This window comes from Trichoderma aggressivum, assembly GCF_033847375.1.
Source record: "Trichoderma aggressivum f. europaeum strain CBS 100526 chromosome Unknown scaffold_022, whole genome shotgun sequence".
Classification (NCBI taxonomy): Eukaryota; Fungi; Ascomycota; class Sordariomycetes; order Hypocreales; family Hypocreaceae; genus Trichoderma; species Trichoderma aggressivum.
This window is the reverse complement of record NW_026946388.1, coordinates 1-15,676: the sequence shown is the minus strand read 5'-3', so window position 1 is coordinate 15,676 and position 15,676 is coordinate 1. Positions and strand designations below refer to the sequence as shown.

Below are 15,676 nucleotides of genomic sequence, written 5' to 3'. Positions count from 1 at the left end.
AACGATACCCGCTATGATGGAACATGGCCATTTCTAGGAGTTTGTCTATATTGAAAGGAAAGAGGGATATTCTCAGGTTCGGATTGGACGTGGAAGTAGGCTAATGCGAAGGACTCTGGTTTGTCTGGGGTTGTCATGTATATAGGGAATTGCCGAAACACTGAGACAAGTTTTTATGTAAATCGTTATCAGATGAGAAAGACAGAGTGTCAAGATGTGTGAGATTACGCAGTAGTTGATTATTACACTATGCCTAAGTACGTCAAGTGTATACATATTTATATCCAACTCAGGTAGAAGATAAGTAACCGTCATATAACATATGTTCAAACGCTCATGACTCATATGTTCAAGTCAGTATCCAGTGTTGGTAGCGAAGATCCGCGCCAGGGGGCAGTGAGATATTCATCAGCAACAGACTTTGGGAGTCGTCCTCAAGGGCGACGCCTTCACTGGGCGCCGACGGGTGTGTCACAAAGCAAAGCTTGGCCGAGCTTGAAGGTCATTAGTATCGACAAGTGGGAAGCGAAGTGGTCCGTGGAATAGTCACTTACAATGGGGATAGCGCAGCAGCGAGGGCGCTGTCCAACGCTGGCACAGATCTTTTGGAAATCAGCGGCATTTCGGGGAACCGTGGACGCTGTGCCGTTTGTCAGTATTGAAGTTAACCGGGTCGAAGATGAGGGTAGACTTACGAACGGCGCAGTTGAGATCAGCGACGCCGAGGACGTCGGTAGCGCAGCATTGGGGATTGCTAAGAAGGCCTGGAGAGCACAAAGGCGAGGGGCTGCCGTTGCCATTGCCATTGCCATTGCCGTTTCCAGGCAAGGGATAGCTAGGAGGAGGAGGGGAGTAGACGGTTGGGACGGCAAGGACTGTGGTGATGAAGACGGTGGCAACGGTGAGGAACTTCATTTTGAATGGTGTTTTCGGGGTTTGTCTTGAAGACTAGAGGATTAAAGATTAAGGAGTAGAGATTTGGAGATGCTGTTGGATGCTGAGATGTGACTGCGGGTGATGAGGAAAGCAGATGAGCTTGATGAGAGGCAATGGAGGATATTTATATTCGACTGGAGTCAAGACGTTATGTTGACAATCCCCCTGATCGCTCGATCTGCTTGCTTCTATGCAGTCATACAGCTCGATCAAGTTACGGCTGTGTCGGCGATGGAAGTGAGTTGTCGCTCATTTCGTGACCCCATGTACGAGTAGTATTGCGTCTCCCTTACATGAGTGTCTTTGGCCTATCCATAAGCCCGGATATGCTTTTCACATGGTTTACAGCTGAAAACAGGGGTATTGTCCTACCATCAGATATGATCCCGCGTCAAGCTGGCAGATGTCTCAGTTCAAAGAGACATGGATCCTTCTGAGTAAGGCGCAAAAAGGGGGAGTAAGGCTTGCTTGGCTACATGAAGATGATTTGTGACTGGCTCCATATACCTTGTGTCCTTGTGTATAATCTCGGAGACAATTACAGCAAATGAGTTGTGTTACGAATAACTTCTGGCTTATGAGATGAATTACGGAAAACACATGTTATTCCTCTTCTCTTATGCATATCCATCCATCGACGGTGACTCTAGAGCAGTACTAGACTATGCTGTTGACTTTTTAAGTGGCGTCTTTATTTCTCGAACTATACTGTATTTCTAACGAGGAGACAACCTAAACAGAGACAAGAAACCCCCTGCAGAAGGAGGAGACATGAAGGGAGAACGCAAGCCCCTGCTGGCTTCCTCACATCAGATCTACCCATGTCCTTGTCTTCATCCCATCCCTGCTTCAATCTTGGGCAGAGAATTCGATTCATCACTTGTTTTGTGTATTCACGTGGGTGTCCATCTTAGCTAGACTGAGACATTGTCTTGAGACTTGGTCCTTCGATCTCAAGTCTACTAACGTAATAAACGCACATTAAATCTAAGTTTCTAAAAAAAAGAACGACACCACTTCGGCAGTCGTTGACGTTTACTCGACGACACCTTTCATTTCACTTGCATAAATACGATGTAGCACTACAGCCATATGCATATACGGCCGTCCGGAAGCACTGCCGTGTGGAGATGAGATGATGATTTCATAGGCTCTCAGTTCAGCGATTGGCATATACGGATATAGACGTGCAGAAAGCAGTTGGCATGATACTCGAGGTTGTACGTAAGAGTTTATTCATTGGGACCGGAACAACTCCCGCGATCCGCAGGGTTCCGTGACGGTTATTACTCGCCGTCATCAATACTGCAGTCATGAATACTACCTACACCTTGCGTCGAAAGATAGTCCAGACCAGCGACGGGGTCCGGCGGAGAAGGGAACAACCTTGTGGTGATGAGTTGGCAGATCAGCACGGTTCACTCAAGTTCAGGTACGAGTACAAAAGATGGCGGCGATCGTTCGAGCATTGCATATCGTATGAGCTGAGTAGCATGATAGCGGGGCGATTTTGCAGTCTTCGGGACGCCTGACAGCCACCCACTCATAAGAACATCCCTTGACATCCCGAGGGTAAGCAGCGCTCTCTGTTCGCTGCCTTGGAATACGGAACGTCGACGGCTAAAAGCCGAGAGCCCGAATAGACAAGGTAGATTGATAACCATGTTGCGGCTGAGCAGCCCAATGGCCTTGGCCTTTATGTTTCATGCAGGGGGGAGACAAATGTTGAATTACGCTCATGGCCCTTCGCTTACAGCCTTGGAAGTGGCAAATCAAAGAAGGAGACAAAACGAAAAAATTCGACTCTAGACCAACTCAACATCTCCAGCACCGCCCAAGCACGGAACCCAAAACAAGTTTACATAAAATATTGAGTAGCACGAGAATATGTAAGCTAACATTGACCCTTGTAAGTGAGGCGGCTAGAAATCAACCCCAGTACTTCTTGATTGTCAGCTCAGCTCTTCCCAGCCACGCCAAAATATTAGCACTCAGATTGCCTAGATATCGCTGCCAGGACATGCGCACTGACGCAGCTGAAGTCGAGTTCGACCTCATTGGACGAATAGCAACCAATGCATGTTTGAGACCGCAGGAAAAAGAAGAGTGCTCAGACATGGCTCTCGGGCGTTGTCGGAGCATCAAGTATTAAGCCAGAAACTTGAAAAGCAAGACAAATAAAAATCACTACTCGATAATCCCCTCAGATACCTAAGAAAGGAAGGACAGCAAAATAGCGGCGAGATTGAGCGTTCCGATCGCCCCGAACACAATAACAAGGAGCAAAATCGCCGGTCCGATCGTCCTCACAGCTGTCAAATCCCCCCCCGTCCCACATCCCACACCCTCGGATGAGCTGCATTAGTCTGGCAGGCTTAGATTGTCTTTTAGATTAACCTGTGCCGCCCTTGCTTTTGACACACCCAGCCAGTCCCCCCCCCCCCCCCCTCCGATGCCGCCGGCCGATTCAGCTTCTCTTCTCAAGCTAGCTTCATCGGCCGGCTGCTGTCAAGGGCAGGCAGCAACTTGAGACGCATTGAATGCTTTCCTTTCAGAGTAACGTCGGAGCAAAGTTTGACCCCGAAGCCAGGCCAGCATTAAGTTCGGCTCGAGAATTGAAATTGGAGATATTGCGGAGGGGACCTCGATACTACGGCTGCGCTTTGACATGTAAATGTGGGCTTTGTGCTCTGTATCACTCAGTCATATGGAGTGTGTGTATCGCAATGTCAAAAGAGAGGTCCACACACACCTAATCTCACAAAGGACTTGTACTACAATGCCGTATTATAGGTGTTATGCAAGGGGGGGTAGTCGCACAACGCACTCAGATAATATGAGGGATCAATACGTTCTAACCGGGTCCAAGCTACCTACACTCTCCCTGCATAGGACTTGCTTGGTCGGCGGAGCATAAACACACGAACAAAATACTGGAACAAGAACAAGTCACTACGAGTAGGCTCCAGCAGAATGTTCCTCCGATGTGTTGACTTGTCCGTAATTGGGCAATTGGACTTTGGGTTTTCTCTTGTTGGATCAGTAGCCCAAGATGATTCTCATATACGTTCGCCATCATATAGAAAACAGCTCACAGTCTTCAATACTGCAGTATATGTGGCCTACACTCACCGCTTGGGGACCAACTACCAGGTCATCGGTCACCACGTGCTTGAAGATGTAGGCAGGTCTCAGTTGTCAATTGACATATGACGTTTGTTGTCAATGACCACTGTCTCGCGTGCATGACCAAAAACAGGTGTTCGGGTCTTAGATGCTAGATGGATGCAAAGGAGGTTGCTGTCTCCCTTGATGACGTTGAGACGGAAACTGCAGCTAATTGGCATACGACGGCGCATATACTCCGACGTCCTGATTCATCACAAACTCCAAGTGAAAATCCTCCAAGGCTAGCTCAGGTATAATACTGGGCAGGATTCTCTCACTCCGCTTAGAGCACATGGCTTAACCCCATTTTTCCGTTGCTATCATACGGGTTATTTAGCTAAAAGACGGTGAGTATGATATGGGACAATCGCTAACGCATTTTCATCTTTCCTACCGAGTACTCAGCAAACTTTCGACAACTTGCATTGTAGTAGCTTCATTTGATACCAATTGAATCACCAAAATGCAGACGTTTTCGTGCTACCCTCTTGCCTGTTTACGTAACTTGACGCAAGCTTCCGAGGCATCTAAATCTGAAAGATGATGGTTTACCCAGGTGTCAGAATAGCATCAATCGCATCTATATCATGCGGGTGGAATTGCTAGTTGGAGAACCAGGTAAGGCAGACATCTAGCTAGGAAAATGTCGCCATGGATCGGCCCCCGAGATTTATCGAGGCTGGGGGTTCACGACCTCGACTGTCTCGGATTTGACCGCATCTGATGAGCAAACCCAAGCCGAGTGAAACAGCAGTATAATATAATATAGGAGATCACAGGATTATAGTTGAATATGCCTCTGTGGAGAGGATTGGCTTTTAATAAATACTGGGAAACAGTTATGGTCACATCGCCTGTCTACTGCGTACCCGTCACAGTAAATGGGTCGTTGTAAATAAGTAGTAGCCATAAATCATCCCAATGTTCAGTACGAGATATACTCGTCATTACCAATTTGCTAATCTCTAGAGAGTAAGAATTTAGTCGCGCGACAAAGCCATGCTCCAGTTAAATCTCGAAAGGCCATCTATGAAGCATAAAACAATGCAAGCAGCCACTGGCGCGGTTAGCCAACATTGTTGCTCGAATCTCAGGGTAACAGATGCCGAGCCAAAGCACTGAATCTCACACTGTGACGCAAACAATTGTCTTGGATGACACACGCGGTTCCAAGCCGCAAACAAGTTGGTCATTCACTGCTATTATTTCTTGCATGTAAGACCATCATAACCATTTTTCTACCTATGGATGTAGGCATGATGAAGTCATCGGTTTCATTCGGTTTTCTCCAGGGTAGCATTGAATACAAGTAGCCGGTACGAGAGTTGCTACCCAAGTGACACCTCCTCAGGTCCCGCCGCAGACGGCAGCGGTCACCTCGACGAATCACAGCGCTGCAAAGCCAGGATTCGCCACTCAGCCCCAGCGCTTCAGCCGCCTGCAGCCGCTGAAGTCTCACTGAACAAGGCGGGGGCCTCAGTGTATCGATAGGGTACCGTTGCTGCTGCGGAACAGTAGCGGATACCTGGCGGTACACCGAGCTCCGGTTCTGCTCCTCAATCCGGCGATGCGCGCTGCCGATCCTCCGTAGCTGTTTGACCCAGCTGAAGTCATGCAATTCTCACGATTCCATCTCCTTCACTCTCTCACCATCACCAGAGACTCCCGCTCAATGGGCCGTGCTTTTGTCCACGATCCATTTGGGATGGCTTACGGACTTGCCAGCTAACATTTCATATATCCAATTGCCTTCGCATATCATCTACAGACCCTTGCCAGCGGCGCTGTGCTGTGTTTCCCCAGTGTGGAGCGGTGAAACAACGTCGTCATCGACATCATGTCCGAGCCGGATCTCGTCGGGGCTTCAGTCGACAGCCCGAGCAGTTCTGATGGCGTCCATCGTCAGGCTGCCATTCTCGACCGCCATCTCCCAGAGGGCTACTCTGCCGATCCGGAAGTGAGCCTGGCTACCGAGCCCATCGAGGTCGTCGTAGAGCCCATTGTCGCTCCCTCATCGGCGAGCCAAGATCTGTTTGACTCTCCCGCGGCCTCTGCGACAGAGCTAGCTGCTCCCAACAATGGCAACGGGTTGGATGGAAGCAGCGATGCAACCCCGACGCTGGAGACGCTGGAGTCTTCGCTGAAGCTCCAAGGCGGCGACATCCATCGCGACATGTTCAAGATCAAGGCCCGCGCCAGCTCAATTCGCCGATCCAATACCTTTTCTCACCACCCTTCGCCCCACCTGGGCCCGGCTGGTGAATTGACACATTCTGAGCAGCTTGAGCCGGGTGGCTTCAGGCGGCAGCATCTGCGTCGCCGGGCTCAACAGCGGCAGCAGAGCGGGCTCGTTGTGGCTAGCACCTTTGTCGATTTCCTCGACCTCTACGGCAGCTTTGCCGGTGAGGCCCTCGAGGATACCGACGACGACGAGGACGAATCTGTCGTCACTGAGGAGTCTGAAGAAGTCATTGTTGATGAACAACGTCCACTGCTGGCGCGGCCCAAAGCTGACCGGCGGAAGAGCTCCCGACGCATGAGCCGTGAGGGTGACGCTAGCACTGTCAAGACCTTCTTCACGCTCATCAAGGCTTTTATTGGCACGGGTATCTTGTTCCTTCCCAAGGCATTTCGCAATGGAGGTATCCTCTTCTCGTCGCTTGCGTTGGTTTCCGTATCTTTGGTCAACTGCTTCTGCTTCCGCTTGCTGCTCGACTGTCGTCGCAAATATGGCGGTGGCTATGGAGAGATTGGTGAAGCCATCGTCGGTCCTCGGTTCCGAAGCTTGATCCTTGCGTCAATTGCCATTTCCCAGCTTGGGTTTGTCTGCTCGGGCATCATCTTCACAGCGGAAAATCTCTTCTCCTTCCTCGACGCCGTGACCAAGGGCGTCGGTCATCTTGGAGTGTCAGGGCTAATTGGGCTTCAGTTCCTCCCCCTCATCCCCCTCGCTTTGATCCGCAACATCTCCAAATTAGGCCCTGTTGCTCTGGTGGCAGACGTCTTTATTCTCATTGGGCTTGTGTATATCTGGTACTACGATATTGGAAGTCTAGCTAGGCACGGCATCGAACCGAGCGTTAAGCTGTTCAACCCAAGGGACTTCCCTCTGACTCTTGGCTCAGCCATCTTTACGTTTGAAGGCATTGGCCTGATTCTTCCGATCCAGTCGAGCATGAAGAAGCCCCATCATTTCAAGGGCCTGCTCTACTTCGTCATGTTCCTCATCACGGCCATCTTTACCTCGGTTGGAGCACTATGCTACGCAACTTTTGGCGAGAATACCAAGATCCAGATCATTTCCAACTTCCCTCAGGATTCACCTGTTGTCAACTCAGTTCAATTCCTCTACTCGCTAGCCGTACTAGCAGGCGAGCCTGTGCAGCTGTTTCCTGCTGTGCGTATCCTGGAGACGTCAATCTTTGGAGAACGAGCCACGGGCAAGAGGAGTGCGGCAATCAAGTGGAAGAAGAATGGCCTTCGGACGCTGACCATTGCCGTCTGTATCGGGGTTGCGGTGGTTGGCGCAAGCGATCTGGATAAGTTTGTGGCTCTGACGGGGTCTTTTGCTTGCATTCCCTTGGTCTACATGTATCCAGCATATTTGCATCTCAAGGGTGTCGCCGAGAGTAAGCAGGAGAAGTGCTTGGATATCTTGACGATTGTTGCTGGAGCTGTTGCCATGGTCTATACGACATCCGTGATCGTGGCGCAGTGGGTTCAGGGTTGATGATGTGTCGTGTAGAACAACTTGTAGGTTATAGCTTGAGCAACTTGGCGGAGTACGATCTATTTCATGTCTTGAATGATCTCTACTTGGAATTGATTTGAATGGAGGCATCTGAATGGATTTACCGTTTGTTTCTCGTGAGGACCCCATGCGCTCTCGGCATCTCGTTGCTGAATGAGTCTCATTACGATATTCATAAAATTATGTGCATTTACACTCGTTTCAAAACAATTTACACGGATTTGCTTATCATACACCGAAAGATGACTTGTAAGACCAGTATCATGAGAGCCTAAATAACAAAACTTTTAGATTACACTTGGCACTTCCTGAATCATCACTACCACCCGAATGATTCTTCAAAATACTCAACAGAATTGTTCTGTTGACGAATAGCCCGATACGTCGCCTCTCTAGCTGCGTCTGCCAGTTTACTAGGACCACAAGCAAAGACTGCAAGTCGTGATCCGGACTCAGTAGCAGAGGCCGCTGCCTTCTTAATGATTGCCGGGACATCAGGCCTACACATTGTGATGGTCAAAGAACAAGCCTCGTCAGCACCATCTGTCGATTCAGATATATCTGTATCCTCTTTCCCTTTTGATACACCGCATTCTGCGGTATCTTTGTGGGTATCTCTCATTGGAATCTCATCTGTTGATGGCGAAGGTAACGAGCCAACCTCGACCTTTGCAGAACCTGTGCAATAAAACTCATATCTGACATCGTCCCGTGTAAGTGCCGCGGCGAGTTCCCGCCGTGCGATTCGTCGGATGAAGGCTTCTTTAGGATCAGACCATATCAGGGTCAGTCCACGGATGCGTGTCTGGCTGGATTTATTGGACGTGGCGGCTCTTGCGATGTGGTCAAGTATGTATGGAACCATGGCCGTGATGCCGGATCCGCCTGCAATCAGGAGGACCTCGTCAAAAGCCCACAGGGGCTCTGCGAGGCCGTAAGGACCTTCGAGAAGGATGGTCTCCGAAGTAATTGAAGGCAGCCGAGATAGAGGCTGGGACTTTATACATTGATCGCGGAGATGGCGAGTCCAACCATCATATGGGCGGATCCAGAAAGAGAGAAGACATTCGCCTTCGATGACTGTATGTGGTAGACTGGCCTCGGATGGTGTCAAGATAGAAACATCTGCAGTTTTTGAAGGCGGATCTGTTGTGTTATCTCTTTGCTGACTTTGGGGGGTTTCTACCACAGACTGGCTCCAATGGGCCAAAGTCAAGGGGTGATTCTCCCAGCCAAAAAAACGGAAGGGCTGATAAAGATAATAATGCTTGCCAGGCCCTGGCTTTACATGCGTGTTGATCTCAATCCGGATGAAATTAGCGTCCTGGTCGTAGGAAATAGCGGCAGTGCTACGATGGAGTGTCTTTTTGTGCAGTTGAACATGGAGATTGCAGTGGACTACTCGAACGATTCTTAGGAAACGATCAAAGCTCCAGATAGCAACGAGAGGCCATAAATATGGATTATACTCCCCATCAAAAATGGAAGTATGGCTAGATATTAAGAATGGTTAGTAAACCACAATGGCTCAAGTGACGACATCAAGCCAAGAGGGGAACACGTACTAAAAGAGAGTGACAATTAATACGACGGATAAAAGGATATGAAGCAGAAGAAAGGAGTCGTATATTCTGCGTCGGAACCAACTGAAGGAGGACAAAACAAGAATACTCATTGCAATCGTTGCCTAGAGCGGGCCAACATCAGTATACGAGCATTCAGAGATCTTGGAGAGTTGCTAGTCAGAAATAACGTCTTACCACAGCTCCTAGGTAGAACCAAGCATCATGCCATTGTAGCCGATAACCTTCCGCTAAATTTGATCCTGTTAATGGAATGTCTCCCATAGAGAGATTGTGAAAAGTATGTAGAATAACATACCTCCTTCAACTATGAAATAGAATACTGTGTATCCAATGGAATGAATGATGGCTTGTAACGTTGCGATCCGAGCGATATGCCTGTGAAAGAGATTGAACGTAGAGAACGACCAGCCTGTTAGCCAGATGAAGATATTGTTACGGCCGCTGAACATCCACATCAATGGTAGGTTGGCGTAGGCGATGATGCCCGCTCTGTCGGAAATGTATCGCCATAGTTGAGGTGACACTGCCGACCAGCTTCCATCAACCACGTGTTAGCCGATACATCTCACGAACCTGTCTTGTTGGTGTAAGCACTTACTATAGGTTACCCTCGAATCCACGGTAGTTCACGCAGCAAAGAACGAAATTGAGGATCCAACATGAGACAATGACCAGGGACTCGAGTCGAGTTGGTATGGTGCACCCGAACCAGAGTTGGCTGTGATACGGAGGTAAACCGCTTGGAATAGTAAGCTGCTTGCGGATTCGAGAGTACATATATGTAAGAGACTTGGTTCCTGCTGTTGATTTCTTGCGACTATCCGCTGCTCCGAGGTCTTCAGGATCAGTAGATAATGGAGATAGTCGGCTTTCGATAATGTGGGTTATGAGTCGACGTAGTGTTCCGATGAGGAGAATACCGCCCCAGAATCCGTACATTGCCCACCTACAGTATTGGGAAAGTCAGTCTTTATTTTTGTCAGCAAGATGGCGAGAGCTGAATCTCACCCATAGTCATGGTGTGTCCGTAGCTCAAAGTCCCATGCGTCCTGTATGATTTTATTAATGCTGTTAGAGAGCGGAGCTTTGGATATGGGTAGAATTAGAAAAAAAAAAAAAGAGCACACCTCTGTACGGAAGCCCAAGTCAAACCATTCTCTTGTAATTAAAACTGGCGTCGTGAGATTCTTCGGAACGATTGCATCCTCCTGATTAAGGATAGGAAAGCGGCTTATTGCTTCATCCGTCAAATTGACAGCCACATCTGCCTCTGGTATAAGTCCAGCCTCGGCATATGTTAGGCAGGCCCAATTGAGGTATTCGAAACCGGGACTTAGGTCATTGGGCGAGCAATAGGTTTTAGAGATGGCGTAGATGGAGATGGCTTTTAGCGGGTTCTGACAGATCCCCAAGTAGTAGTTGCCGTAGCCGATGCCTTCGAAGTTGAGACCTCCGACAATACCAAAGACAGCGGAAACACACTCCTGGTCTTTGCTGATGTCTTTGGAGAATCCATGTGACGTGAATAAGCCCACAAGAGTCAGGATGACCCTGAGGGGGTGTTTCGTGGCTATCATAGTACAAAGACTTTCAGGTCCTAGGCTGTTGATATTTGTCCCGCCGCGGATAGGTGACGGCTTCACTAAATTGGATGCCGAGAAATAATCATCGGCTTGGCAATTGCCAAGGTCATGTATTAATATATACTATATAATTCTCTCGCAAGTTGTGAATCACATGACAGTGCCCTCTCTCACGCCGTTGCCGACTGTTGAACTAGTCTTCTACCTGTAACTCGGGAAACTCAATCCCAACCAGGTCGTATTTATCGCAACACAAACGTTAGTAGCCACTAGGCCAGCATGACCTTTAATGATGATTGGCAGATTCGGAATACTGAGCCTGATACATCACAGCATAGAATCTAGTAACCAGTGGGTTGGCACGCCCTTTCGTGATCATCCGTAGCCCGCCGAAAAGACTTCACCCCGGTCATGTAAAAATTCAAGAAGGTGGATATGCGTTGCTTGATATGGAGCCGATCTGCAAGTCTAGAACTCTTATTTCATGCCTAGCGTTGAAATTGACTCAATCTTTTAGCTAACGATGAACTGATCTTTAATCTTATCAGATGGAATTTGAGTCATCAGATTAGATTAGATCTTTTTTCTGTCAATTTAGTGGCTTTTACCAGTGGAAGGCCCACTGGCGCCTTGCCTGTATGGGAAAGTCGGGATCTTTTCCGTCTTGTTTATACGAACTACTCTCTTGGGATAGGCGGTTCTTTCTCTCTCTCTTTATTATCTGATGGCAGACCCATATGGCGGTATATAGTCTTTCTTTCAACTATTTTGGTGCATTGTCTAGACGTAGAGTAGGTTTCCATACGATTTAGGTAATGAAAATTGTGGTCTAGAGAGTTATGGAGATGTATTACTTAGAGTTTAAAACTCAGCTTTTGTACATGAGATTCCACTTCAAAATGCACTGCGGATAGATGAGAGCGAAAAGACTCGTAGCAAGGCTGATACTGTTACTGCCACTGTTAGACGCCTGTGCTCACCTCGTAACGCTGCAATACCACCGACATCGTCCAAGATTTCGAAATTGATTCAGAGGCTGAATGAATCAGGTAATTGTATCCACACAGAGAGGATATAAGTTAGAGAGGTATATACCTCATAGATCACCTAATTGGGATCGAAAGTAGACGAATTTATCTGAAAGCTGAAATCGTCGTCTGAGCGAATTATGCCTAATGCAGATAAGCTTGTATCAATTCTCTGAGACGAACTATACTTTCCTGGCATCCTAGACTGACAGAAATTTCTTTTCACGAGATCCTCGTTATATGAGTTGTGGCAAATGAAGTTCCGGAATCGGACTCCTCTTACGGCACAGACTTGCCGGCCTACTCAACCCGAATGCAACGCCACCATTGGGTACAAGAATTCCGTCAAAGTGACCAGTGGTGGCGAGATGATGCACTTCGGTAATGGTTGACGAGTTAAGTAGCCCTTACCAAAGAGTCGCCTGAATGATAACAAATGTACTCACATTGTTCATCTTCGGTAAGGTCGTCTGTTGTCTTACCCCCACCGCCTTTTCCTATACTCTGGAGTCTGTTTGTAACAAAAGATTATGGCCAATATGGCACACATAGCTCCTGATGTAAATTCCTTATATGTGACTGACTCCATATAATTGCCTAGGTACGCTAAAGCGGAATCTCGGGCCGAGGCATATCCACACGTATGTTCGTTATCTCGTCTTGGTTGATGTCCTCGAAGAAGGGGTTGCATCAAATAACAAGCGGAAATTGCGCTTGCGGTACCTGCAAATGAATGTCTAGTATAGAAATGATCACCGCTTCGCTTGGCTCTACTATAAGCGGCAGATCAGCGGCCAGGTGGGTAACCATTGGCAATCGCGGATGTGAGATGGACAGATTGGACAGTCAGAGGCCACGCCTAAAGACAGGCATAACTGTTGATGATATACGCAACAACTACCTACCCATTGTAATCATCTCTGAGGTAAACGAGGACTTTAAATATCTATAGGCAACTAATTTGTCCCATTTTTAGAAACTTTACCCTTGAACAAGTGACACGCGGACTCAATTTAGGGGAAGAAAGATCACGTAAAGCACAATAGACAAAATATGATAGAATGATTTGCGTATACAACTATATAGAGAGAGGTGCCCGGAAAGCGGACGTCAGAAAAAGCAAGACCGTAAAATGAATAAGGAGGTCTTTAAGCACATCCCTCAATCAGCTAACTCATCAAGTAGGGAGTGATTGTGTACGGGAACGCCTATTCAGCAATATCCGAATCCTACCATATAAATAGTAGCAGTTACTATAAAAGTATAGATACAGTAGCAGACACTAGAGAGATGTAAATACAGTAATAGTTATTAGAGAGATATCAATATAGTATTAAGTAGTAGAGACTACAGAAAATATAACTATAGTAGCAGATACTCAAAGAATAGGTGTACAATCTAACACTGGGTGTTTTATTTTTCCCAGTCTTGCTTTTTCTGACCTCCGGTTATCTAGATTGATTACTCATAGAGGAAATATTACAACCCGATCTAACAAAGGTACAAGGAAGAAGTATCTAGAATAACTATTGCCTAATTAACTAATCGCAGAAAGAAGTAATAAGCTTTAGCACTCCTATAAATAAAATAACTTATATAAGCGCTCTAAATACTTTGTTGACAGCTAGGGAACGCACCTTTGAACTGGGCCATAGACACCTAAACACCTTCATAAGCCACCTAGCTCGTCTAGCCACTATAAAGACCACGGCGCAAGAATAAGATCACGGCATTATTTAATCTAGCTGCCGCGGCCTTGTTCTAACTAGAACAAAGCCGCTGTCTTAGCTAGGGTTATTTTTGTTATAATAATATATCTTAATTTTTTTATTTAACTAAAGGAAATATTCCTTATTTTATATTACTAAGCTAGCTAAAGCCTAGCTTAGTTATTTATCCTAGCTAGCACTAACTACTAGTTATAGACTTAATTAAAAATCCCTATTAAAAACCTTCCTTTAAAATTTAAAAATAAACTTTAAGAGTTTTTACTTAGAAATCTTAAAATAATAACCTACTATTCTAAGGATTATTTAATTTTACTATATTTTCCTATAGCCTTTAAGAAAAAACTAACTTTAAAAAAAAATTATAAAAAAAATATTATACCTTACTTAAGCTTAGTTAGTTAATTATAAAAAAAAATTTTTAGCCTTATTTTATTACTATTTTTATATTCTAACCCTAATTCTTTATATCTCTAGCGCTTTTAATTAATCTTAGATCCTTTTTATTCTTAGTAGGGTTATTTACTTTTTACCTACTGCCTTAATACTTTATAAGTAGCTATTTATTTACTATAAATACTTTAAGTTACTAAGGGTTTTTATAAACTTATAATAGCTTTATAAATATTATCTTAAATATTTTTATTTATTAATCTTATTAAGATAAAGGAGTAAAAGCTATTTAATATAAAAGTTTAAAGGACTTAGTAAAAATATAATATTCTTACTTTCTTTATAAGATTAATAGTTATTTTATATTTAGCTTTTTTAAGGTATTTTAACTAAAGGTAATTTTTTAATTTAATATACTTATTTATAACTACCTAAGTTTTATAAATACTTCTTTTATTATTAATTATATTAAGCTATTTTACTTAATAATTATTATCCTAATTTACTAATTACTTATAGGCTTTATTAATGCTATTATTTTTTTTATTTTATAGTTTAGGGGATTTTAAAGATTTAACTATATATTATAATTAATTAATTCCTAGTATCTAAGGTATTACTTTAGTATTATTATTAACTAATTATATTATAAAAGCTTTTTTATATTTAATATAAGTATTTAATATATAAAAATATTAATTATATTCTTAGTTTCTTACTTAATAAACTTATTAGCTATTATTAGCTATAGGTATTATAGGAAAACAGCTAGGCTTTTAATTAAATAAGGCTAGTATAAATTCTAATTTTTATTTTATAAGTAATTTAAATAAGGGGGAATTTTTTATAAATAATTTTACTTATAGTAAATTTCTTAAGGGTAAGTTTATAAGTATTAAAACTTTACTTATATATCCTTAAGCTATACTACCTATAAGTAATATAGTTTAATTATATAAGTAGCTTAAAATTATTTATATTCCTAGGGTAATTATAAGTATAAGTAATAGTTAAAGTAAAATAGTTAAAGATAATTACTAAAGGCAGTAAAAGATACTTTATTAATTAAAAATCCTAGTTATAGTTTTATTTTAAATAAAAAGTATAAAGTAAAAGTTTAATAATTAATAAATTAATTAATCCTTGCCTAGTTAAAGTAAAAAAATATATACTTTAAAGAGATATAGGCTTACTTATTTTAAAAGGTTTTTTATAAAAATTTAATTACTAAGCTAAATATAAATTTTATACTTTTTTACTTTACTATCCTATTATAAATCCTTAAGTAACTTATAAAGGTTATTTAAGTTTTATAAGTACTAATACTTCTAAAGTTACTAAAACTCCTTATACTTTAAAATATTAAATTTATTTAAAGCTATAGCTTTAAATATAAAAAATATAAATAAGACTTTAGCTTTTACTAAAGTATAATTAGGTTAGTATAAGTATTAGTTTTTAATCCTAAGATTAAATACTTTTTATATTAGCTATTACTATCTTA

The 15,676-nt window shown here is 44.0% G+C and overlaps 2 protein-coding genes across 2 annotated transcripts; one reads left to right on the top strand and one right to left on the bottom strand.

Annotated features, from left to right (window-relative positions):
• Positions 1–449: 449 nt before the first annotated feature.
• Triagg1_5834 (fungal hydrophobin) lies at positions 450–915 on the bottom strand (the record flags this gene model as incomplete). Its single annotated transcript, XM_062900391.1, has 3 exons — positions 450–494; positions 555–640; positions 696–915. 3 exons carry the CDS (start codon positions 913–915, stop codon positions 450–452), a joined length of 351 nt encoding a protein of 116 aa, XP_062755035.1.
• A 5,026-nt stretch (positions 916–5,941) lies between these two features.
• Positions 5,942–7,834, top strand: Triagg1_5833 (uncharacterized protein; the record flags this gene model as incomplete). The annotated part of the gene is made up of 1 exon (XM_062900390.1): positions 5,942–7,834. The coding sequence occupies one exon, from the start codon at positions 5,942–5,944 to the stop codon at positions 7,832–7,834; it is 1,893 nt and encodes a 630-aa protein (XP_062755034.1).
• Positions 7,835–15,676: the final 7,842 nt, after the last annotated feature.